This window comes from Melozone crissalis, unplaced genomic scaffold, assembly GCF_028551555.1.
Source record: "Melozone crissalis strain CALT ecotype California unplaced genomic scaffold, PUWL_Pcris_2 ptg000016l_1, whole genome shotgun sequence".
Classification (NCBI taxonomy): Eukaryota; Metazoa; Chordata; class Aves; order Passeriformes; family Passerellidae; genus Melozone; species Melozone crissalis.
In genome coordinates this window covers 11450838-11477838 of record NW_026535794.1, presented here as the reverse complement: position 1 = coordinate 11477838, position 27001 = coordinate 11450838, and the positions used below count along the sequence as shown (strand labels likewise).

At 41.1% G+C, this 27001-nt stretch overlaps 1 protein-coding gene across 1 annotated transcript in view; it reads left to right on the top strand.

The window, feature by feature from the left end:
- Positions 1 to 27001, top strand: part of ADARB2 (adenosine deaminase RNA specific B2 (inactive)) — a 308235-nt gene that overhangs the window by 194204 nt on the left and 87030 nt on the right. Inside the window, exons 2-3 of the mRNA XM_054273803.1 lie at positions 4839 to 4925; positions 12718 to 13622. Coding sequence (XP_054129778.1) covers positions 4839 to 4925; positions 12718 to 13622 — 992 coding nt within the window. The remainder of the gene's footprint in view (positions 1 to 4838; positions 4926 to 12717; positions 13623 to 27001) is intronic.

Below are 27001 nucleotides of genomic sequence, written 5' to 3'. Positions count from 1 at the left end.
CAAACCACTGGTATCCATCTGTCTAATCCTTCTTGTGTTTGAAAGTTGCATTTTTGAATAACAATTATTAATAGTGCTCATTAGCTGCCAAGCAAAAGAGCATGCCACAAACTTCTGCAAATACCAGCAAATCCTGCTCACTTTTCCAACTCTGAGCTAGACCCTGCTGCAGGATCTCATGGTCAGGGCAAGTTTTTCTGCTGGAGTCTGTAGAGGTGGGAGAGTATAGAGGATGGGCCCTTTCTATAAAGGAAGTGCAACCCCCTGCAGATTCCAGCTATCAGCCCTTCAGCACCTCCCCACCAGACAAGCTATTCCAGCACTGCACCATCCCTACTGTTAGGAAGGGGTTTTTAATGCCTAAAGTGAATTTTCCTTGGTGTAATTTAAGTCCATTACTTCTGGTTGTGTTAATGCACAAGGAACACAGCTTACTCTGTTCTTCCATGCAGCAGCTCTTTATGTGCTTGCAGGCTGCTGTTATGACCCCACTCAGTCTGCTCTTCTCAAAGCTAAACAATTTGTCCAACATGTATAAGGGCTGATTTTTAAAAGTGTTGAGCTCCTGCTGTTCCTGTTGCTTTTATTCTGGTGATTGAGAGTGAAAGAACTTCCCTAGAGTTGATGATCAAGCAGTATTGTCTGGTGCCCTTCAAATACTGATAGGTATGAAGGGCACGAAGGTGTTTATAGCTGTATATGTGCATTCTTGTCTTCACAATAAAAGTGTATTTACAGGACCTGTGACCAGCCTTCTGACTGCATCCCCAGGGCAAGAGCAACTTCACAAAAAAGGCAGGTTTTAATGGAAACGTGCCTGCCTTATGTGCCAGGCTTTGCTGAATCATTTGTACTAAAGCATTTCCTGTATTTCATTCAACACATATCTTGTCCCATGTTTTAATTTTAACTATTTTATGGGTACTGTAAAAACGCTGTTCATGATTCTGTGTTAACTATTTACTATTGCTGGAAAATATATCCTTGGAAGAGTGAGCTGAAATCCTTTTCCATCCCAAAACAGAAGACTGAGCTTTCCTTCCTGTAATAGGCTTCTCTTCAGAAGAAATTATGATTTTTGTTCTTACAGTACTGGAGCACATTTCCACTTGGAAGACTGTTTTTACAGTCAATGCACTACAAAATATGATGCTATCATCTTGCAATAGTGTTCCAGGGCAGCTAGAGACAAATTCCACTATACCTGCTCTTTGTCTCTCAATTTCCATTGTAAATAAAGCTTTCCTTGTGTCCATGTAGGCCCTTATGAAACCTCTTCTTCATGGCATCAGAGACTTTGGGTACAACTCTAATGCCAGAAATAATACCTTCATGTATTACTTCTAATAAATGTAGGGTTATATAGTCTGCATTTCTGTAGAAAAGAGTTTTTGAAATGTCTTTTTTTTCTACTTAAACTCTCTCTTCTAACCTTGAAAAATATCTTCTTCAGACAAATACAGAGATCATTTTCAATTATAAATTCAAAATACCTGCTCTAGTTTTGGGCTACCTGTTATTGCTTTTTTTTTTGGGAGAAAAAAATAAAGGAAAAAAAAAAGCAAAGCCATGGAAGGAAAAGAGAATGGGAGAAGGAGGCTTTCATGGTATTTCTCAATATGATTTTTTCAAATCCAGTCTTGTCCTTTATTCTTATTCATACGTTTTCATCAAACTGTTGGAAACAAGGCTAATTATGATGTGCATTAACCTACAAAGGGACCATAAAGTATAACTATACAAGTCTTCTAATCTTGACAATTAACACTGAATTTCACCATTGGCAATAAAGCTGAAGTGCTTCATGGCCTTTACAGCAGCAGGCAATAATGTGCAAAAGATGGAAGTGCAAAATAATACCAATAATTTTAAACCTAACCTGAATATTTCCCTGTAAACACCTCCAATAATTATTCTGTCATTTATCTTTTCCTCCTTCTCTGGGTCAATAATTCATCTGTGCAGTCTGTGTGTTTACTACAGCTTTTCTCTTTTTACAGAGCTTACTCAAAACCCTGCCCTCCTCCTCCTCCTCCCATTTAGACACACACTAAATGTTCCCTTGCTTAGCCAATGGATTGACATATTGAATTATAATCTTTATCACTGGTATTGATAGAATTATGTCCTGTTATTAGGACCTGCCTTTGTTTGGTCGACACAATCTCATCCATTGCTACTCTAAGCATGCAGCAAATTTCACATCCTGTTTCCCTGCCACACAAAGTAAAGTCACCAGCAAGGGCTCTGGGAACAAGTGGAAAACATTACCAACAAAAGCTTAAGATGGTTGAAGGGTCCCTTAAGACAAAATAAAAATTAAATTAATGAATTTTAAATCCACATTGTAAATTTCACCTATCAATTACACAAAATTAAATCATAAAATATCTCTTTACCTAGTACAAAACTAAATGGATTTGCATTTTGATTGGTGGCAGGAGTAAGCATTAACCACTGCAGCAAGAAAGCACTTCCATAGTGCTTGGTTAATAGTTAATTCTCACTATGAGAAGTGAGAATATTTTCTCAGCAAAGAAGATTCAGGTTTGTGTGTGACATCAGTGTCCTGAGGGTTAATCCTGAAGGTGTGACAGCTGTCAGCAGTCAGGCACAGGTGCAGTACACACACTTTAGGATCTCAGTACCCAGACACAACAGTCACTGCTGGCACTACAGCCAAGGGCTGCCCTGATCCTGTGTCTATCATCTGAAGCATTTCCCTTACCAAATGCAGCCTTTGGATTCGGTCCCAAAAGCCTACGCTCTTTTCACTTCAATCAAAGGAACCAGCTGAGGAAGTCAGGAGTGAATACCAGCCTTTATCAGGATCACAACCCAAAGTCTCACACACAGTGAGACGCCGTACAGAGACACCACATTTCTCAGTGAGCAATGCCTTAGCAAAAAAAGTGTCAAAGAATTCACTTAGAAAAATCTCATGGCTATAGCATTCATAAATAGCTTCATTCTTTTGGTCCTGACATCACTGCAATGCCATAATGAAATTGCAATTGAAGGAGGCTAATTTGTGCTCTAATTATATATTAGTCTGGGCTGAAAGGTTTCTGGACAGAAAAAAGGTTTTCTTCAGGAAATCTTTTATTCTGCTTATTGTATTTACTTAACAAAGAGCAGTCAGCTTTTACAGTGAATTCCTGTAATAGAATTGAGCTGCAATGTTACCCAGCCAAGGGCAAATATATGCAGTCATTTTTGATGGGTTCTGATAACAGTCTTTAACAAAAACAAGGATTGTTTGCAAATGTAGGAAGAACCAGGCCAAAAAAGCTAACTGATGGGCTGCTGGAAAAGTTCAAAGAGCTCTTCAGCTGGAATACCTCTTAGACCAGTGGTACTTTAGCAGGCAGGTAGTTTGATGAAAATCAGAGAAATATTTTGTCAATGATAAGGAAATTTCCCATGGAAATATTATTTCTTGTGTCACTTGAAAGAATACATTCCTTGAAAGAATACACTGATGCTTCTGCCACAGGATGAGAGGCCAACATTGTTCACAATGTGCAGGATAAAGAGCATTTTCACTGAGGAAATAGGTGAGCCTCAGCTGCCTATTTCCTCAGCCATAGCTGAAGCTTTCTAAACAGAGGAGTACTTTAGAATAGCAACAAAGTTCTTCAAAGCTATGGATCACCTTTGTTAGATGTGTTTCTGTTTCTTCTGTCACGTAGACACTCTGTTATTGTTGGTCCTTAATAAAGTCTCCATAGCGTGTCAGAAGGAATTCAGCCTTGAAAAAAATAAATGTTCAGCTAAACAAACTAGTTATCAAAGGAAATAAAACACTTAAATATATATCTGTTTCTGGTGTTTGTTTTAACTTCAGCTCTTCTCTATAGAGAAGTCCTGAGCCAAGCATTAACCTAGTATAAGTCAGTATGAGTTCTCATTTTGCTGAATCTGCCCTGGCCTCTAATGCAGAGTCTGATCGTGGCATTGGAAGTAAATGTCTCTGCCACACACTGTCTGCAGGATAAACAGAAACTGCTGTTAAAAGCACTTAATATCAATGCACAAGAGAGATTTCAAATAGTGTTCTTACTGAGTGAACAATAGCTTTCTGGGCACACCATGAGAGTTTTCCAAAAATCATATCAAAAACTGGTAGAATTACAAGCCATGGTAGTCTTTTGTGCCATCCATCACTGAGTTTTCTCAAGAATTCTGGTTCAGACTACACTGGGGAGAGGAAACAAGTGAAGTACATGATCTCATCCATTAGAGCAGTGCTCATGTCCTTCTCCCAGGGCTGACTGCCTCCCCCATTCCCAGCTGGACAAGTTCAAACATCCCCTACTCTGCAGTGCTCAGACACCACTGCTGGGAAGCACAGTCAATAAACATTACATGGGGGCAGAAACCAGGAGGAATATGTGTTTGATGTTTGTATGTGCCAGGTGTAATAAATGCATTGAGGTTCAGTAAACTTTGGTGGTACTGTAGAGTCACAGAATCACAGAATGTGCTGAGCTGGAAGGGATCCACAAGGATCATCGAGTCCAACCCCCAGCCCTGCACAGGACATCCCCAAGAGTCACATCAAGTGCCAGAGAGCACTGTCCAAACACCTCTGGAACTCTGTCAGGCTGGTGCTGTGACCACTGCCTGGGGTCAGTGCCCAAATACCCTCTGGGGGAAGAACCTTTTTCTAATATTCAACCTAAACCTTCACTGGCACAACTTCAGGCCATTCCTTCAGGTCCTAAAACCAAACAGACTTACCAAGATGTTTTGCCCTGAGAAAAAGTGTGAAGTACATGTGAATGCATTGACTGAGCACCTATTTTATGTGTATCTTTTCTTCTGTTTTCTTCTAGAAAAACTCAGCATACTGTCAACCTTCATAGCACCCTTCAAGTACCTGAGTCCTGGCCCAACCACCATGGAGGATGAAGACAATTTAAGTAAGCAGTCTCTTTTCTCTATAGATGAACAATAAAGTTCATAAATAAAAAAGCAATTCTGGAAAGGAGGAGGTTTTCCAACTATTGGCAAGTCCTCATGTGAAATCACAGAATGGAGCTGGAAGGCACCCATAAGGATCATCAAGCCCAGGTCCTAGCCCTGCACAGGACTATCAAATTGAGAATTGATTAACCAGGCTTAAATAAACCAGCTATAACCCAAAAATTACCTACTCTTGGCTAATTAGTATTCTCTTGGGCCCTTACACCTCAACCAACTCTCTGAGCCCATGACTGTACAGCTGGAGGAAAGTCCTGCTGGGTTTGAAGGAGTTGAGAAGTTTTCCAAACACCAGGAAGCCCAAGAGTGGCAGTTAGGAATTAATAGCCCTCAGTAAGCCCTTCCATTTGTCACCTAGAAGCAATTACTGTGTGTTATCCTGCCTGCTTATTGTAACACAACTTGAAGCTTTAAAAAAAAGGGGGAGGGAAGCTTTATGAACCAAATGAGCAACGTTTTAGTATCACCTACCAGATTGGTTTGTTTCCCAGCCAGACACATGCTGCCATGTTGCCCTATTAGAGCCACTGGGTGGGAGGAATTTGGTGTTTTTCCCTTGTTGTTGCTGATCTGCCTTGGTTTGGTCATGGTGCACCAGCAAGAGGAAGAGCTGCTGGAGGAGTGAGGAAGCACAGCCTGCTATTTTCTGCTGCTGAGCATCACACGGGCATCACACTATTCTGCTGCACAGCAAAGGCAGGCAATTGCAGATCTTAGCAAAGGCAAAAAAAACCCTGAAAATCCTTCAGAATGGCTCCCAGGAAGGCTGTATTTTCAGGAAGACATGTGAGAAGTATACACACACACACAGAGGAAACATATTATGCACACGATGAGCTTGTGCAGGCACCTCCTGCGTAATAGTCCCCAAATGTGCTACTTAGTTATTTTTAGGTAATGTAGGAAGTGTGTACAAGCCAAACACTGTAACACCATTTTCTTATTGCTACTGCAACACCAAGACAGCTTTGTGCCTGCGTGGGCTGTAAAACAGCTCACATGGACAGGGTAAGCTCCATTTTCTGAAAGAGAAACAGCAAATGTCTCTGTTTTCAGGGTCATCCTACCCAGTTCTCCCTTTGGTCAAACATATGCTCCAGTGAAAAGGCAGCTATTTATTTCTTGGTATACAAAAAAATGTTTTAGGTGTTACTATTCGAATATTTAAATTTTTTTAAAATATGAATTAATTTAAATTCATCCCTATTTCTGTGTTCTCTTTCAGTATAGTGGCCTAAATCCCACTAAAGCCTATAGCACACATGCACCTCTAGAGTAATTCCATATTTTAAAGAGCTTCAGAGATTTGCTCTGAACAAGTGGAAAATTCTTCTCCTGTGTTAACAATTTAACAGGAGCCCAGGAGAATGCTGGCAAGGTAGAAAAGTGGGTTGCTTATACCTTTAGTTTTCTGCTCACTGAGCATCCTGTGGGAGCACTACTTCCCAACTGTGCTGTATCAATGGGCAGAGTTCCACCAGCTGAAATGGATACAAATCCTGTTTCACATTCCCTTAGGCCTTCTTTACAAAAGGAGCTATGCAGTTTAACTACACCTGCTTTTTCAACAGGTGATTAATAGCATACAGACATGATTTTTGTGGTTTCTGATCAATGAACTAATACTAGAAAAACTTATTAAAGACACCATGCACCTTTGAAATGTAATTGTAGGTAAACATCTGTCTCTGATGAAGGTTTATTCTTGAACATGCAAGGAAAGGACCACCCTCTTCATTCCCAGAAGGCAGTGCCTAAGAGTGTAAGAAATTGTACCTAAGAATGTCAGAAATATCGCAGAAGATTAGAAATAGGAAGCCTAGCTCTGTACATGGTCTTCAACTCTTGTAAATGATGTTTTGAGAAAAAGGACATTTAAATGGGGATCCTCCCCTTGGTATAACCTTCTAGCCCCTAGGAAAAATTTACTCTGCTAGAGCTTGCACCTGAATCATCATAGAAATATGAATCATCATATTTCTTAGGCATCAACAGAAGTGTCTTGTCCTCTCCAGAGCCCACTGATACTTCTGATCTCAACAGCAGCCAGGAACAAGGAGTGATGTAAAGTGCTGTCAAAAAGTGCACCCTTTTATTGCTTCAAACCTGCTGTCTCTAGTGCTGGGATTGCATGAAACAGTGAATAATCATTCCCTGTTCACTGCTTAAACCTGTCTGCCTTTCATGATGTTACAAGCCTATGCCTGTCCCTGATCTTAAATGTGCCATCCCCACTTTGCCATGGTGTCAAGGCAGATGATCACCAGCCACAGGTAATTTTGAATCCAGGTTGCACCTCTGGCAGGAGCACAGGATTCCTGGGTGTCTCATTATGGAGTGCTGCCATAGGCACAGGCTCAGGGCAGCACACACCTCCCCAGGGTCTGCAGATGGTCCCCAACACACTGATTTCAACCACTGTAGCAGCCTTGAAGGACACATTTCAGACTCAGATTCAATGTTCTGAGGCATGTTCAGTTATGAGCATGTTGGTCAAATTCCTCTTCAGACAGCATGAGGCCCCAGAGCTTTTGTTTCCAGTGTGAGATACAGCCTCACACTGTGAGACAGACAGCCCTGTCTCTAAGAAAAAAGTTAATATCTCATTTCAGGAGGCAGAGCTCCAAGCAATCCCTCACCAAAACTATTTCTTTATTTTTGTTTTGAAAACTGTCTATTGCTATCATTTGGATTTCTCCAGGGCCTAAAATGTTCTGGCTCTGATTCAGGAAGGCATGTCCTTAGGTCTGCCTCTGCCATGGGCTGCCCACATTTTCTGCTACATGCCATTCTTTGCTAACTTGGGCAGAGAGCACCAGAATTTGAGTATCAATTTAAGTTAAATCATTGGATCATTTCAATAATTCCCCTCATTGGTAAGATCTGTAGTAAACATGGATTTCACAGTTATTTCAGATAGTTAGGTGGACAAAGTAGAGTATGTTCATTCTGGAAGAGCTAAAGACAATGGCAATCACCTTTCAACTTTTCATCTTCCCTTTAAGCAAAGTCCTGTACATTTTTCACTGGTAATGCTTTTCTCTGTAGTGAGATGTTACACACCAACAAAATCTAATTGGTTTTAACCACCTGAACCCTGTGAGCTGCCAGGGAGTGTTCAGGGAGTGTTCAACAGAGAAATAATGGCTTACCTAGACTTTTTACATGAAGATTTAAAAATACGTAAGTTTGTTTTCCTGTGAGAGGGAAAAGAGTGATTTCCCTTGTTAACTTCAATTTTATCATTCCAAAGTCAAGAATATCAACCTAAAAATCCCAGCAGAAACATTCCCAACTCTTGGCTGGGGAATCAATAAGTGTATGAAAATGCCATCTTGCTTGCCAGAGGAGACTGCCCTACATTGCATTTGATGTCAGAGCTGGCCTTGGACAGAGGTGCAATGGCTCTGGCTCCTGAGTTCATTCCTACTGCTCCTGATTCAAGATTTTTTGCTTTCAAGTATTCCAGGAATTATGGAACTCAATCCTTCTAACACCTGCAGTCAATGTGATATAGATGAACAGCAAAAATGTACTCTACATAAGCAATCTGTGTTTACTAAACATTTCTAAAGACAGTAACTGCCTGTCTCAGCTATCAGATGAATCAGGAGCTGGCTATAATACAGATATAGCAAATTCTGACTTTTAATATCACAACCTTTCAATAATGTAGTGTCCATTGTGTTCAATAGTAAAGATGCCAGCAAAAAGGAAGATGCCACCTACCACCTCTCCTTTCCCATCCTCCCTAGGAGTTGGCTTGGCAGCAGAATAACCTTCAACAGGAACAATATTATCTCTTCAAATGTAGCGTGGAGGATCGGATGGTTAGTTCTGCAGAGCCCTTAAGACCCAGAGACATAGTCAGTGTCATTATTAGTGATGCATTATAGTTCTGAAATGCTCTTGATGATGCAAACTCTCTAGGTTAACTCTACTGTGCATAATGACCAAAAGGAGAAAAACATGAAAGAGCAGTCAGAATATTGAGGAGTAGTGCATAAATAAATGTATTTCACTAACTGCTTTCCTTTCTCCCATTCAATTACTGAAGCAAATACAAGATCACAGTGTCTCCTGTTGCCTGTGAAACTGCAAAAATCAATTAATCAAGTTACCTGGAGAGATATTACAGTGCAAAGCTGCAGGATTTGTTTAGAAATCTTACTAAATAAATTTTAAAATATTGCCAAAAAACTATATTTTCCTTCCTCCTTTTATTTAACTCCACCTCCTTTCAATGTTATTATTCTCCAACCTTTCATCATGGGAGAGCCATAATTTATTATCTTTTTTTTTTTTCCAAATGTAAAGAATATATTTGGGAGAGTCAAGAACAAAGACATTATGAGAAATAACAAGACTGAAAATGATCCAGTTTTGCATTTTCCCTGTGTGTATCCTCTGACTTACCCCTTTCCTTTTAGCACTCTTCATTTCCAAAATTGCTTGTGATTGTTCTATTACAGCTGCTTACATTATTTATCTTGTGTAGTTTGGTGTCATTTGCCTGCTTTGTCTGATTTTCACAATAGAAGTACATGTGCCACCATTAGAGAGGTAATCTTATGTCTGCTACACAGAGGTCTCATAAAAGACACATTTCAAAGACTTCCTATTTCAAAGATACCTGAAAGTATAAAGTAATTTCACATTTCCTGGCAGCTGCCAGGGATCACACAAGTCCATCAGGCTCACAGACTTTCTGAGGCACTCACTGAGTTTAGGCTGCCTCTGCTTTACAGGCCACGATGACTCTTGGCTGCTGCAGCTCCTGCTGAGATCTGGGCAGAACTGAGCTGTTTCCTCGTGTTTTAGGACAGGGTGCTCTAAAATCTGGTTGGCTGTAGGGATACTTGCACAGATTTTCTTCATTGTGACAAGGCTAAAACAGACCATAAACCCAGGCATGTCATCACTGTGCATGCCCAACTTTGTCCACACATCCTTTGTGCTTGATCTCTGGAAGTTTTACACTTGCATCTCTGCACTTTTTTTCACTTCATCAAGGCAAACTCTCTGTTGGCCAACACATGGACTAGACAATTTTATAGACATAATTTAAGACAAATAAGTGATGTTTATTTTGTGGTTTTAGTTAACCATTGTTTTATTGAGGGTGGTCAAGGTAAGACATTAAGGTCACACATTCATGCTCACAAATCCAGTTCTCTCATCATGAAAGAAAAACCAGATGGAATAAGACAATATGAATGATAAACACAAATAACCTCTTGAGTTTTCCTATTCATTGGTGCATAATCAACACAAATTCTTTTCAAAGCTGAATATTGTGTGAAGCAGGAGCTATCTTTCTTTTCATGCTTCTTGACTACAGTATCATTATGTACCATAATTGGCTCTGTAAAAACCTATTAGGTTAAGATGAGAGAGGAGGTGTGAAATACAGAACCAAACCTGTTTCCTGCTAAAAAAATATGTCTGCGTCAAAATATTTTGCCTCTGCATTAAAAAATACACACAACTAAAGAGATATCTTCTGAGTGGGATGAAAACATGAGAAAGGGTCATGATGGAAAATGGCCAGAGACACTGCCAAGCTGGATAGAGGAAGTTAAAGCTGATATTCCCTTTCCCTTCAGATCAGAGTCTCTATAAATAGAGTTGTGAACTCAATGAGAAAGCAGCACATTATCCTTTTGCCTTAGTTATCATCATCTTTTAAATGTCTTATTTCCAGAGAGGTTGGTTTAAAGATGTCATATTTTATACAGCTGAATACCATATGATAAAACTTTTTTCTATTATGTATGTCTTTTGCTTTACTTTCTTTCCTCACCTCTCTTCATTGTGTCCCCTTAGCTTCAGAAAGTAAAAATTAACTAATCACTAAAACCTTAATTTGTCATGTTCTGCCTCAGCAAAGCACTGCAGAAGAGAGTTCTTTGGTGATAACTCTGGTGAGACACAGACCCAGGCTGGAAGCTCAGTGTGGGCTGCAGGGTTTTCAGGAGAGGGAGCCTAAAGATTCAGTTCTGCAAATGGGTGCCCACATATGGCATTTGTGCCATGACTATTACTCCTGTCTAAGCAGTGGCCCTCCTTCTGTGGAACAACTTGCATGAGTGCAGACTTAGTGCTCTGATGGGAAAAAGTCTTTTGATATTAAATACAAGTGTAACATTTCAGGATATGAAAGAAGTTTTTAATTATGATGGCTGGTTCTACATGATCTGCACAGGCTCCTGTGTATCTGTTGGCCAAGCCTAACACTGGGATACCGCACAGACACAGTCCTCCAGCAGGAGTTTCTCAAAGCTTAGCCAGCAGCTCACCCCTTACATCCTTACCAACTTACATTATCAGAATAGAGAGAAAACTAAATGTGGCCATGCCCTTACAGAAAGTGGGAGGACGCTCTGTCCCCTAAGGACCACAGGGCCACAGGGACCTTCTCTGTGCGTGGGACTGACACAGCCTGTGCAGGTGGCTGATAGTGTCTGACAATAACAAACCAAACCGGGGAAAGGCTCCATGCCCAGCAGTGTCTGGAGTAAAGCAGGCAGCTGCACAGTGCTCTGCTTGGAAAGGGATCAGGTGCATCACTCCCGGGATGGGTTTCCTTGTAAGGTTGGTTACACTCATATTTACTTCCTCCATTTATCTCTGTCCCAAGAAATGCACAGGAGGACTGGAAGATGTGTCAGAGATGCAAGACATTTAAACAAACTCATCAGAAATTACAGAAATTTTATAGGATCATTATTTAGCCAGCAGCACATCTTGTGTCTCATTCAGGACATCAGTGGGATGACTCTCCATGCTCAGCCATGCCTCTGCTGTGGCACTCACAGCCTTGCAGAACATTGCACAGGCATGGGCCAAGGCAGGGTGGATTCATTGTCTCAACAACAGAGTGCTCCCCCTCCACAGCTCCCCACTGGCATTTCATTCCCTTCCTGCCACTCCTGGCAGTCACTGTCTCTCCTGTTGCTTTTCTTTGACACGGATCATCCTTTACATCAGTAATTGCTCCCATCATCATGTTCTGGCTTCTCCTGGTCTCATTGGGATTTATCTACAACTTTTGCAATATTAGTTGTTGCTGATGCAGAAACTAAGAGTATCTGCAATTGAGTTTGACAGAAAGGCACTCACTTACTAAACTGGGATTTGAGTCCAGACCAAATAATTGTTTCAAATGCTATGAAGGTCTGTCAGATCATTTCTTAGTCTGGATTCATTAGGTTGACAATGCAAGAGGCTATGGTGTGAGCAGAGACAGTCAATGTATTCATTGCAAATAGATTATTCAATGCATTGCCCAATTTTTCTGTTTGTGAATCATTTCTGATTTCTAATAATGTGTTCATAAGCATTCACCCACATGGATTATAGAACAATTGTCATCCTTAGGGAATTTTGCAAACTATTTACATTTTACTAGCAATTATCAAGCAGTTCGTTTAAGTCACATAGCATCCATTATGCTTCATCTTTGAATGATGTAATCTTTTCTTAAAACAGAAGGCTAATGACTAATAGAAGCAGACCTTTAGGGACAAGTAAACATTCAGAACATGCGAGAAAACTGTGCTAGAAATAATAAACCAACCATTATACAGATATTTAGGGAAAACTCCTAAAACGGGCTTAGCAACTATTTCTCTTTTTTTGTTTGTTTTGGCTATTCTGACAGCCCTAGGCATAATGTCAGCTATGATGATGACAGTTGTAATGTGAGTTGTTTCCTTTCTTTACTGACAGGTACCAGCAGTGCAGAAGTAAAGGAAAATCGAAACATTGGCAACCTGGAGGATCATCCAATAGCATCTACTGATAGGGCAAGAGGGGGAACAACTAGCAGTAAGAGGAAAAGACCCTTAGAGGAAGGCAATAATGGCCATTTCTGCAAATTTCAGCTTATCTGGAAGAAGGTTTCATGGTCAGTGACGCCAAAGAACGCTCTGGTTCAGCTACACGAACTCAAACCAGGATTACAATATAAAATGGTGTCCCAGACAGGTCCGGTGCATGCTCCAGTCTTTGCTGTTGCTGTGGAAGTAAATGGACTTACATTTGAAGGCACAGGCCCCACAAAAAAGAAAGCCAAAATGCGTGCCGCAGAGCTCGCTCTGAAGTCATTCGTTCAGTTCCCCAACGCCTGCCAGGCCCACCTCGCCATGGGAAACTGCATCAGCCCATCCACAGACTTCACCTCCGACCAGGCCGACTTCCCGGACACTCTGTTCAAGGAGTTCGAACCCTCCACACACAGCCAGGACTTCTCAGTCTACAACCCCGTCAACAACGAGCTGCTCTCCACCGCGTACCGGCGCGGGCGCCTGCTGTGCCACACGCTGGACCTCGTGGGCCCCGCCAAGGCGGGCAAGCACCGCGCGGCCAAGGCCGAGAGCGAGAAGAACCCGGTGGTGCTGCTCAACGAGCTGCGCTCCGGCCTGCGCTACGTCTGCCTCTCGGAGACCGTGGAGAAGCAGCACATCAAGAGCTTTGTGATGGCCGTCAGAGTGGACGGGAGAACGTTTGAAGGCTCAGGACGCAGTAAGAAGCTGGCCAAGGGGCAAGCGGCGCAGGCGGCCCTGCAGGCCCTCTTTAACATCCGTCTGCCCAGCCACATTCCCAGCAGGAGTAAATGTCACCATTTGCCACAGGTGAGAGCTCCTGGGTAGCTGCCACCACATTAGAGGAACTCTTTTGATGGATGGCTTTGGTATTGCTGTAGCTGTTGTTGGTCTACTCAATGGTTCCTCTCATGTTACAGCAAGTGTCATGCCACAAAACAACCCTTTTCCCACAGAAGGACTGTTCTGGTTTGAAAGCAAAAAAAGTCAGTGAGTGACTCCAAGTCAGAAATACAATTTATTTGGAAAAGGAAAGCCAAAATGCAATAATACAAAAGAAAAACCACTGACAAAGTCAAAATACAACCTGACACCCTGTTGGTCTGGGTGTTGGTAGTAGTCCAGTTGGATTGCTGGCTGCAGTCCTGGAGTGGTAAATGTGGTTTTGTTGGAGCAGTGATCCTGTAGAAAGGGTGTAGTCTTCCTCTGTAGATCCAGTGGAAAAGACGGCCATTCCTCTGGAAATCCAGCTGAAAGACTGACTGCTGTATCCCAAAACCCAGATTATATCCAGGTGGGATGCTCAGCTCCTTCCCCCTGGGCAGAGCATCTCACAATGGGCTGATATCATTTTGAGTCATGTGGTGGGTCCTTGATTGCCCATTAAACAGAAATGGCTCCTGGAGGGAGCTATCTCTGAGTCATACAGCAAGACATTGATGGGCCCATTAACAGGAGATAAGGAAAAACAATGCCCCTCCTGGTTTCAACAGCTCTTGAGGATAGAAATAGAATACATCTTTATATTGTAACCCAGGACAAAGACCCACAGACAAAAGCTTGGAAATAGTATCCTGAAATCATTGGGTACAATTTGAAGCTGATTTCATGGGAGGTGTAGAGGAGAGGGCAAAATATAAGGGGAAATACCAACATTTCACTTTGCTAGAGACAACAATAATAGTGACAGAGGTAGAAAACTCAGGTAGTTCTGTGGAACTGCATCTTTCTTAACAGAGAGGAGCCCATATATAAAGGGGTGCTCCATTTCCTCCTTTTAGAGTTAATTTTTGATGAGGACCATGCTATTCAGAGGAGACATCAGTTATAAGGAATGCACCTGTGTCAGAGAAATTCTGCCACTGGAAAAGTTAAGAAATTTTGTTTATTATAGTCATAGTATTTGGGGTCATTTTTTTGTTTAGTTGGTTTGATTTCAGGGCTTGGGTATTTTCGTTTTGTTTTTGTTTTCACATATGCCTCCAACAGTACAAGGTATACTGAAAGTTTTGAAACTTTCCTGGAATAAATGTAGAGATTACTGCTGTATTCACATAGAAAATACAGATCTGATGTGCCTACTTAGCACATGAAAATTTTGTAGTTGGTCATACACCAAAGGCCCTCTAAGCATTACTCAGACTTGTGTCAACTTTCTAAGTTCTCAGGAAGACAGGATTTGCAGACCCTGGGAAGCATTACATAGGTTCAAGTAATTTATGGATTTGTTTGCACTGCCAGAAAAGGTTTGATTCATCAGCACCAGGAGGTGATGTACAGCTGCAAAGCTCCCTTTATGAAGGGAGCTGTTAATGTCCAGGATTTAATGCAAAGCACTAGGAGCACTAAGAGTCATTCTGCTGTTGGCTTGCTGTGAGACCCTAGGCAAGTCATTTAAATTCAATATGCCTGTAATAAAAATGAGCATATTATATAAAAGAACACTTCAAGATCCTTAACTAGTGTGTAAATGCAAATTATGAGTAGCAATTCTCATTAACATTAGTAAAAACGGTCATTATATGTTCAAGGAGTTTGATAGGAGATTAATCCTCTAGGTAGCATGACTGCCTGCAGGACCCAGGAATTATAGTTGGTGACCTAGAAGTTTCCTTCCTATGTTTCCAAAAAGAAAACATGTTAAATGTGAGAAATTCTAAAATACACTATAATCCTCCACTTTCTTTTAATTCCAGGCTGCAAACTCCATGAACCAGTGGGATAAGAGCGCAGTTCAATAATAACAGTGATCTTCTAACAGAGTGCTTTGCAGGCATTTTGGAAACCTCAGCCAACACGACAGTTTCACCTTTCCAGTGCTCCTTCAAAGTACACACAGTTTTAAATGAGATACCTCTAGTGTTTCCTACCCAAATGAATTCTGGCTATAAGTAATCCCATTTTGGTTGTTGCTTTGCTGCCCCCAGTGAACTTTGCTGGGTGGGTCAGCAGGTAAATACCATGTATTTTTTGACCTCTGGTTTGTCATGTTCTGAAAATATGCCACAAGGATCTTTGCTTCAGTTCCTGAGCTCTCTGAAATGTTCCCTGGTTTCTTGGCTTCACACTCACCTTCTGCCTGAATATCACATTTTACTTCAGTCTCCAACTGTTCATTAAGTGACATATTCTCCAGTGTATGTTCCCTTTTCTATGGCCTTTTCTCCTTTCTGTAGACTGCTGCCCTCCTTATCTTCTTCTCTTCACTGCTCTGCAAGTATAAATGTCAGTGAAAAGGTGTCAGTGAACTTTCTCCATCAGTATTTCTTGAGTGGTTATGTATTGTCCAACTGAAAGATTACTTTTAATGCCAGCATTCAGCACATTAATTGAGAGATAAGCCTTAACACTGATTTCTGCTGACCTCCTTACAAGCTGCTGTCATCAACAGATATAGCAGCTGTGACACAAAACCTGAGTTTGTGTTACTCACTAAATCATCATTCAAATTCCACAGAAACCAACAGACTTATTTCCACTAACTTCAGCTTAAGCATTAAATCCAGAAGCATCTTTTCCTGTTCTCACTGTGTTATGCAGTACCTCATCGAGTGACTGCCTTTGCTCACTATCTCAGTCAGCCCATCTGGTCTTTGGTCAGCTGAACTGGTGTAACTATACTGGGGTGAGTGCAGCTCTCAATAGCTGTGGTCAGAGCCAGCTGCTCCAAGTGTTGTTTTAGCTTCTTCTTGTCCCCCTGATCTTCTGGGGGACCACATTTTCAAAGATACGCTTCAAGCCAAGTTTTCAAAACTATTACTATTTAGAAGTCTTGTTTTATGTCCATAAGTGTTTAAAAGCCGGAAACCCAAATAGCTTAGGAGCAGAATTTGAAATATTAGGAGGGATTAGTTTCTTCACAGAATAAGGAGCAACTATTGTCCCATGCAACCATTCACTCTTTTTATGTACTTCATTGTATTTTTTAAAATATCAAACAGCTAACTCGTTGTAATGAGAACAGGCAAACAAGATCAGCTGTAAGAGTTTCAGCATATTTTGAGTATTTTGTAGAATCCAGGAGTGTGTTTTTCTCTGTGTTTGTCCTTTCAGAGGGTATTCCAATTTTGCATGTCTCTGCTCCTGTTTGCCTTGCTATTATCAGTGGCATTAGGAGGCCACAATTTGCCTTTTCCAGCCTGACTGGAAGCAGGAAATAGCTGAAAGTCCTATAACACCTGTAGTCCAGTTGTCCGGAAATTTTGGATCTCGCAGTGTACAAGAAAGTTTCGAAACAAATCAGATGTCCTTATGAGCTGGGCATCCAAACCACTGACATTTCTGCTTTGCTCCTCAGGGCTCCCAGGGGACCTGCTGTCCCTCAGCCTGGGCCTTGGGTATGCCAGAGGACAGACAGACACTCTTCTGCTGACTAAGGGAGATTCAATGCAGAATGTCCAAGGAGGAACAATAAGAGAAACTACCTAAAGGAGGGTGTAGCCAGGTAGGGCTTGGCCTCTTCTCCCAAGCAACCAGTGACAGGACAAGAGGACATGGTCTCAAGCTGTGCCAGGGTGGTTCCAGTTGGACATCAGGAAGAATTCCTTCCCTGACAGGGTGGTTAAGCATTGGAATGAGTTGCTGAGGGAGGTGGTAGAGTCACCAACCCTGGAAGTGTTCAAGAAACAATTGGACGTGGCACTTAGTAATGTGGTTTAGTTGGCGTTGTGATGGTCAGTCAAAGGTTGGACTTGAGGACTTTGTAAATCTTTTCCAACCTTAATGATTCTGTGACTCTGTGATTCTGTATTGTCCAGTTTGTCCTGAGAGGTGCTGTCTACACAGGAGGCTTCCTGAACCACCAGCAAATGCACAGCATGGATGTAAAACCCTGTCACCTTGATCTCTTCTGATTCAGGTGAAACCAAGGGGTACAAGAATAGCAAAGCCAGAAATAGATAAACTCCCTGGGTCATCTGCAATCCAGCTTGATTCTTCAGCTGCCTCTCATCATGAAAACACTTACTGAAAACACATCATGAAATTCTGAGCACTTTACAATACCAATGTTTTCTTAAAAGAACATTGCTGTGACTCTGACTTTCTTTCCTGTGACTGCTACACAATGTGTTTGAGCTAACTGCAAAATTATACACAAAAGGTAAACAAAGACATATTACAATTTACACCAGAAAAAACCATTTAATCTCTTCATTTAAAACCAAGATAATTGAGATCATGCCTTCTTTACAGCCATCAGCAGTGCATCAATCCGCTTCTGTGAGTCTCATGCAGGTACAATAGTGGCTGGGAGACATATGCACTTGCCCATGTATAGGATGAAGAGAAGGTAGCTGAGATAATCCAAGAATCACCTGAAATGGTCACAAGATTTTCCCATCAGCCTGACAGTTCTTCTTCTACCAGATGTTTGATCTGTGCTAGACACTGAAGTGCAAGATAAATACGATTGATGGTCAGAGACTGGGCTTACAATGTTGATTGGAGTAGCTAAGATAGAAGCCTGGAGAGCTACTGAAGCCATGGCAGACATAAAGAGAATCGGGAGAATGGAAATTTCGACTCTTCACTGTACCTTGGATAAGTCACTAAATATTACTCCTTGTTTCCTGGCATAGTTTGTCTGAACTCATATTCTCCATCAAATGAAATGCAATTCCTTCAATTATAAGCTTTCATGGAAGTCTGGCAATTGTTTCTTCCCACTTTGGAAGCTCATGTTCTTACATTCCAATACAGGAGGCAGCACCAGAGGGACCTGACCTAACCAACCCTAATGAATCTGCTCTGGTAGAAATTCATCCACACACTCCCAGGCTTTCCAAGTGCAGTGTGCTCAGTTCAGGAGATCAGGGTGGCCCCCAGCTGCATCTGACCAACTTGCAATTCTTTTTCTGATCTTGTTGTCCTTCTAACCTGTCTTAATCTAAATGGCATTCTTACTGCTGTAGAGCAATACCATTAATTAATACTGTCATAACAAATTAGTAAAAGAGGGGAGCCTGGATTTCAAATGAACCTAAATTAGAAAAAAATAGGTGTGAAAATCACATTCACTCTGCTTTGAAACGGCTTAACACTGCTGTTGCTTGTTCACATCCAGCCTCTCCAGAGCAGTAGTTGTCTATTTATTTTAACAAAACCTCATTGTGTTTTGTGTGTGTATCCTCAAAAAGAAGCAGGATTTCTCTCTTTGGCAAATACAGCTAACCTTTTGGTTCCAGTTAAATCCCCTATTTGCCAAAAGCTTCATCTGCAGGCTAAAGCAACCTTGATCCCACATTGCAGTGATTCTTTACTTTGAGCAGGTCAAGGATTCTGGCCAGTTAACTTCAGTGCCACCTTGGTGATAAGGTGGCATCATCATGGGAAGAACAACCACCATGCCAGGGAAAGCCACATACCCCACACTTCTCACCCACTCCCCTCCAGAAACCTGTTTCCCTGTGTTGCAAAGCTGGTTCATTTTCATGCAGTGTCAGTTGTTCCTGCCTCCTTAACTTTATTTCTCTCACTATCCTCCTTCCTCCTTCACCAACAACTGTGGCCTCTCGCCCATGTCACAGTTAACCCAGGACTGAGGCTGGCAGTGATATATTTGACTCCAGTGTGAAGAGCAGCAGCACATGGAGCAGGCATTGAGCTTTGAGAAGCTGTTCCAACAGGTTTCTGTGAAGAGCTTTGTCTGAGTAGGTACATAGTTTTATAAACTTCTCTGTTTTCTCTTGCACCAAGAGAAACAGCTGATAGGGGTGTGTGTGTAGCTCCTGACAGGAGAATGCTAGACAGAGAAATGGTGGGGACCAGAGAGATGCCTTTGCAATGCAAATAACATTTGATTTTCAGCCATCTATTTCTTACTCTGTAGGTGGGGAAAGTTGCTTTTATAATCAGAGCTACAGGCAATCAAGAAATTTATAGCATTAGAGTTCCTTAAGCAAAACAATGGCAAAAGAACCAATTTAGAGGCGCAGCATTAGTTTACTGGATACTGTTATTATCTTGGCTGCTAATTGGATTGTAGTTACTTCTGGGCTCACAGTTGAGTAACAAGGACCACCTCCTCACCTTTCATACAAGAGCAATATAAAAGATATTTATTGCCCAGAGAGATTACAGCTTGAGTCTCAGATGAAGAAATTACTTTGGTTTAATGTATATAATCCATGCAAGATCAAACAGAGATGCAGAATGACTACCTACATGGAATTACAGGAAATAAATTAAAATGGTAAGAAGGACTCTGGTGGCTTGCTCTCACAGCATCAGCACATATATGTAGACACATTAAGGGGTTGCTCATAAAAACCAGTCATCACTGCAACACAACACATAAATTTGCATCAGCTGAGCTCCAATAATCCTGCAGTTCTCTGCTGCAGAAAGAAGTTGATGTATGCATCTCCACACTCCCTGCCTCTCTCTTTTGCTCCTGAGTTGCTATTTTGTGTAACTCCCAGCCATAGATAGCTCCAATCCCCAAAAGATTCCCCTGCACTCCTCTTTAAGTCCTATGTCATGTTGAGCATGCTGAAGGCTTTCAGAGCATTAGGTATGCTAAACAAAACTCTCCTAAGTGAGATGTTAAATTCTAAATGTACCACTCACCTAATTAATAATATTTAGAAGAACTGCAATAATCATGGTAATTAGTTAATGAGTGGCCAATCTTAATTTACAGAAGTGAAAAAAATAATTGTTATATCTTCAAGGAAGAAAATCTATAATGCTGAAAGGTATTTTTCTATGTAATTTAATTTTACAAGCAATCCAAACCTCTTCTTCCTCTTAAAAGAAAGGAAAATCAAAAGTTTCTAATTTTCCCTTATAAAGACTGTAAGGGCCCATGGTGATTACAGTGCATTCAGAGTAGGGTAAATCAGATTTAACCATCTAACTTGGCTGCTGGGTGCTCCTTTAGCTTTTTAGTTATTGAAAATACTTCATACCATCCACACATCCACAGAAACAGCATTTGATTTATTCCCTTCAGATTCTGGATTGCATATTAAACATGTCTAGTGAGACCCAGCGTGGATTCTGCTGACTTGTTCTGTTTACCTCAATAAACCAGCCTTGTCTATCCATGAAGCTGATGGTGTGGATCTGATTTGTGAAGAATTATTATTTGTGCAGCTCATTAGGATGAGACAGTTTGTGCAGAATGATTAGGGCTCCAGCAACCAGCAGACCTAGTTAGTACATGAAAGCTGAATCCCAGTCTGGTGTCATCCAGACATAAAACCTTCTTCTATACCAGACACACTCGCAGCTGTCAGAGTTGCTTCTGTTGCTTTCTGGCTTTGTAAGTGAGCTAGGGACACTTCAAAAAGCTCCCAGCAAGCTGGACCTTGTTAAAGCTGCCACTTAATCTTGGACTTGCATCCTGACTTTGTTTATGATGCTTCATTATTACCTACTAAATACAGCCATGATCATTCTGCTCCACTAAATAGAGCTGTAATACAAGCACCCAGAGTGAATTTTTCTTTGGTTGACTTCCATGAAAAGCCTTTTCTGTTTGAGCTGGAGTGTTAAAGTCATGCCAAAACCACGTTCTTTATCTATTTTTATCAGTATTCACATCCAGGAAGCCTTAATTATTCAAGCAGAATTTTCCTTCTATGTGGAGTACCAGAGGCAAGCTCCTAGCATTTATTTTATGATGACTACCTCCCTCTTGTGGTCCTTGTGCCAGCCCTGTGGCAGGCAGATCCACTGTCCTGTGAAGAGAAAACTGATAACACAAAATGCCTATGCACCTTGGCAGGGCTGTGGCTGAAAGCCCCCCAGAGATGCTGCTGAGAATCCCAGTGCCACACGTAGCAGAGGGACCACTCCCTCCCACTGAAAAGGGAACATCTTTGTCCATTTTATTTTTCTCTCAAATGCTAGCCTTTAAATAGTGAATGTGTGGTAGTCACGGAGAAAACCAACATTTCTTCTGTCCCTTTTTCTCAGCTAAAATGTCCACACATAGTGCTATGTGAAATGATTAAGCACACACACACACAAAATAGTATGCAGGTCATAAAATTCAGTAAGGGGAAAGTATTTAGGGCTTAATCTTAGGACTGCTGAGAAGTAATGAACAGAACAGACTTTGGACTTGTTATACTGGATGTAAAATATGATTTATTGTTTAGACATTTATACAACCAGAGAGAAGTGGCTGAAGTTCTTTGAGATAGTAAAATCCTTTGTTGCTCACATAGTGCTCTCTTAATATGAACACCTTACTAGTGAGTTTGGATTTTTAATGGGAGCAAAACTTTAGAGCAAGGGTGTTGGTTTTTTTCTTTTTGCACATGCATGATGCATGATGTGAACTTTTGTTAAGATAAAATATTTTTACAAATTTGTGAGAAATACAAAGGGGAAATAAACACCTGTAATCATGGGAAAAGTGGGTAAATTATCCATCTCCATTCATCACATTTTATTCAGTGAAAGCAGTTACCATTGTCTATGTCTCATGATATCCATCAGCTTCTTAGACTGTATTCTAAGACATATAAAATATTAATGCATCCATTAAACTTTTCTCCTCTATCTTTCATGCTGCAATATTATTTTATTTAAACAAATTCATGTTCCTTTTTCAGCCTTCTGGTTTTCTAATTGACAAGTCAGAGTCTACTTCCAAGTGAGCAGTTATTTCCTATTTGTCTTCTGAACCAGGGTAGGAATTTATATGAAAATACCTAAGCATGATTGCTCTTAACCTACTTGTCATCGTGTCTGCTGCAGACACCAGCCCCATAATCAGACCTGAATTCACACAATGGTACCTTAAAATCAGTGCTACAATGAGATGTCATCCAAATGAGCCCGTGTTATTGAAGCCATGCTAATTTGCAATTTCTTTTGTACTGTCTCTTCTTGCTCTCTTTATCCAGTTCATCTTTAGAAACTAAAGGTGGAAGGAGTACATTCTCTGAGCAAGCACAGTCAACTAACAAAACGAATGCATTTAGGTTTGTTCAGAAAAAAATCTAAGCATCCCATGATCTCTTAAGTTTTCTGTTCCTGTTGAGTGCTCTTATTTTGAGTTCCTGTTTTTGGGCCATCTCCTATGAACTGGGCACTAATGCTCACAGAAATAATTATAATCAACTCCTTTTCCTCTTATGTGGGTCATTGCTTTAATAGGTTAAACACAAGGAACAATGTGTGTCCCCAAGGTCTGGTGGGGAGGGTGGAGACAGCTACACTGCCTTCATTTCTTGTTTGCTAATTAGTTCTTATCCAAATCAACTCTGCCCCGTACTTTTAAGGAATAATTCTCACAGGGATATTGGAGAATAAACTCATTACTCCTGAATGAGACCACTCTTTTCTTCTACTCTCCTTGAAATACACACAAGTAATTCTAACTCCCAGTGCCTAATGACTCTTGATTACCATCCTATGGAGGACAGCTCAGAACAGCATCACAAAGATACTGTTAGGCCTTGGTTGTCCTGGTCTTTGCAGAGAATCAGTGTCCAAGAGAGGAGCAAAAATGCTTGCTTAATCCTGACCCAGCTACACAGAAACCCTCTGCAAACCAAGCCAGTGGCCATCAATATGGAGCAGACAAAAGCAAGCTAGAAAAAAAGTAGGGAGCGGTGGTTGATAAGACAGCAGTCAGGTTTCTTGAAGGCTCATGGTTATGGCAGCAATGAGGGGCAGATGTGCTGATTAGTGCACACTACAGACACAAATCAGAGACACACTGAAGTTTTTGTGCCTGGGTATCAGCAATTTGCACAAAAAAAAGAAACATATCACATAGCTGTAAAAACTGTTGTCTGAGCCAAAAGTTAGCAGGCACTGCTTGGAAAGCAGCATGAGAAGAGTGTCCAATAATAATGTTTATAGCAGCTCATAACACAATCACATGGAGAGAAGAGGAATTATCCATGAGGATCACCAGTCTGGAAAACACCTTCACAGATGCTAAAGGCAGTCATCAGCTTTTACCAAAGAAAACCTAAAAAAGCCATGGTACATTGATTCCTATGGATCCTATGGATTACTGAGCTTGCAACTCTGCCCAAGGGTTTGGCTACTCCCAGCAAGGAGTGACAACACATTAAAACACTGTCATATTTTGCTGGCATTGCATGTTCTCCCTTCAGTGCTCAATTAAATCCAATCAGGACTTTTTCCTGTATGGATTTACATGGACGTTAGTAGAACAGGGCCATGAGTTGTTGACACAAAGATATCTCCATCTGTTCTGACTTCTTCAAAGATGCACCTTCAGTGCTGAAGCAAATTCCTGCTGATCATAATTCATGGCTCTCTGATGGTTTGAGCATAGCCTAAACTATCAACATTTACTCTGGCAAGTATCTCAGCATGTCTGGAGGAGTCTGTGGACTGTATTTCCCTTCCACCTGGTGCTGACAATTACAGAAGAGAACAAGACATCTTAAAATTCATTTTTTTGCTAAATAAGCTATTTTACTCGAATTCACAAAAAAAAATCTAAAAACAAAGCCACAAAGTACTGCCATATAAACTGTCAAGAAAAGATTATTTTTCCCTTCCTTTTTCTTTCTTTATTTAAATGTATTGTATTTTTGGTCACAATCATAATACTACTGATAGGAGATGCCCTCTGCTTTTGCAGGGCAAAAGCCTTCAGCTGCATATTTTATATTTTGACTTTGAGAGAGATAAAAGTACAAGAGGGATAAGCTGCCGCTGTCACCATGCTCTGGAGAACACTGATGGAAAGAAATTAATAGCATTCCCCAAAACACTGACAAGCTACAATGCATAGTTTTTCCTTTTTAATCCTAGATTCATGGGGGGAAAAAGTAACATGATTTTCAAATTTACTAGCCTTTGAAATAGATATTTTGAACTTTTTCCCCTTATGAATAGGCAGGAGCCTAAATTTATATCTTTGCCTGCATCACTTCTTAGACATTTGTGAACTTAGAGAGATCTTAAGCCCTCCTCTCTCCAAAAGGAAAAAAAGTTTAAAAAATAACATTCTCCTTTATATAACAAAAATCAATCAAGCAAGCCAAACTAGATAGTCTTTACAGGCAGACTAATATCCTTGCCATGTAACAGAGCTAAAATCTGGCAGATATCTCAGCAAAGCTGCCCCGTGGCCGACCAGGAGCAACTTGTGCAAATCCAAGGGATCTGTTGGGGACCCCTTGATAACAAGAGGTCACCATATAAACCAGCCAATGAGGCTGAACTGAGCAGGGGGAGAGAAAGAAACTTTGCAAAGAAAAGCAGGAGGGGAAAAAAATAATAAATAAATAAAGAAGAAAAAAAGGAAAAAAAAAGCTTCCAGGCTGCCTTTGACAGAAATTGATCCAAACAAACTAAACACTCCTACTGTAGTGGTTAGCAGCAGTTGGATTTTCCTCCTCCCTTTCAAACCATGAGATGCCAACAGGGGATCAGCACAGGCCACTTGCCTCTGCCAGGCTGTGTTATCCACTGTGGAGGAGCAGGGCTGCTCGCAGCTGCAGATATCAGGGCACTTTCTGGAGCCAGGAATAGAGGCTTATAATACAGAAATTACTCCCTTGAGGACCTGGGAACCATTTTTATGGAGTGAGGGGTGGAATTTAGCCCCTTGGTGAAAATCAAGCAAAAACCTGAACTGTGGAAAGGAAGCTGTTGGAGTTACAGCACAGTCTTGAAGTGAAATCCTTGCAAAGGCATGCATAGGGAAATTCTTTCTCAGTAATTTGAGCTGTGTTTTGCTACCTATGCCATGTACTGTATTCTGACAGCTTATGTTTTGCACATATACCTGCTACCATAGCAAATATTTAAAGTCCTTTTTGTGGCTGGGAGATTATGGTGAGTAACTGAACCAACATAAACTTTCTCTGAAATACATAGGCATGAAGCCACAAAACAATGTGGGCAGATAATACCTTTATTCCATATTCCCACAGGCATAAACCAGGGCAGAATTTGAACCTGTGGATTTATAGCAAATAAAACTTACACTGAAATATGTTGCAGCTGTTTCTTATTCCATCCTGCAGCTGATAAATAGCTAATCTCCAGTTCAGGCCTCTCTATTTAAATAAGCACACTAAAAAGTTGAGCTATCTCTGACTGAACTGCTTCAGCTGAATATCCTTAGCTCACTGCTTCTGGCCTCTATTAAATGCAATTCAGATAAATTCTGGCTTCTACTAGTATTTGTTTCTCTCTTGACACAGCTGGTATCAGGTTCTGCTTAAAGCTTTCAGATTGGAAGAAAAATCTGAAAAAATATATTATTTAGAAAGCATAACTAAGCAGCACTAATACTAGGAGGACAAAGGATTTCTTCTGTATTAGCTGTGAACAAATTGCTCTCCACAGGCAGCCTCACCCCTGCCATTAAAACTGATGATTTTGCAGAGCTGTGACCAAAGAGGGGACTGCATCTTCCCCTGAAGCACAGCTGCCAAGCAGGAGCTGTCAGACACCCTCCACTTGCTGCATATTCTGCTTACCTGCCTCTCTCCCTGCTGGTGTCAGGCAGCAGTCTGGCTGCAGGCTGGGAGTGGGCAACTCTGCCCTGCCAGGGCACAGGCTCCCAGGTGTCTCCCAAAGCACTCAGCCTTATTTCCCTTCCCAGCTCTGCTGCTTCCCATTTTCTGACACTATCAGGAGAGATCTCTCTCCCAGCACACCCCAGGCAGGCAGCAGCAGGCTGGAGCTGCAAGGAGGCAGCTGTGAGAACAATTCAGTGTGATTTTAGGTTAAATGTCAGCTGCCCCATCCTTGTGATAATAGCTGGCATTAGAGCACATTAACACAATTGCACTTGCTGCAAATTAACAGCGATCGGTGCAGAGGCACAATATCGAGTGCAATAATAATACACATGTATGAAAAGCAACATGATCACTGCCTAATTAATTAATAACCGGTTACTGATTAAAAGGGGAGCATTTGGAGTTAAATGTGTCCTTGACAACACTAACAGGATTGGTTTAGCACTGATTGTATTTTCCAATAAGACACATAAGTGCAAATAATTGCTTCCACTATATCATGGAATTAGTTCCATGACAGTTCAGCTGATTACTTCAAGGTTTTATCTGTGTTTTGTAGCTGCAAGATCAGCTACCATTTTGCACCTTACCAGCTGGTAGTGCAACACTCTTCTGTTTACATGTATTGCATGTAGTGTAGCAGGAGAAGCAGAATCAATACTGTAGACATATACAGTACCTGCATCACAAAGGTTACCACGCTCGGAAAAC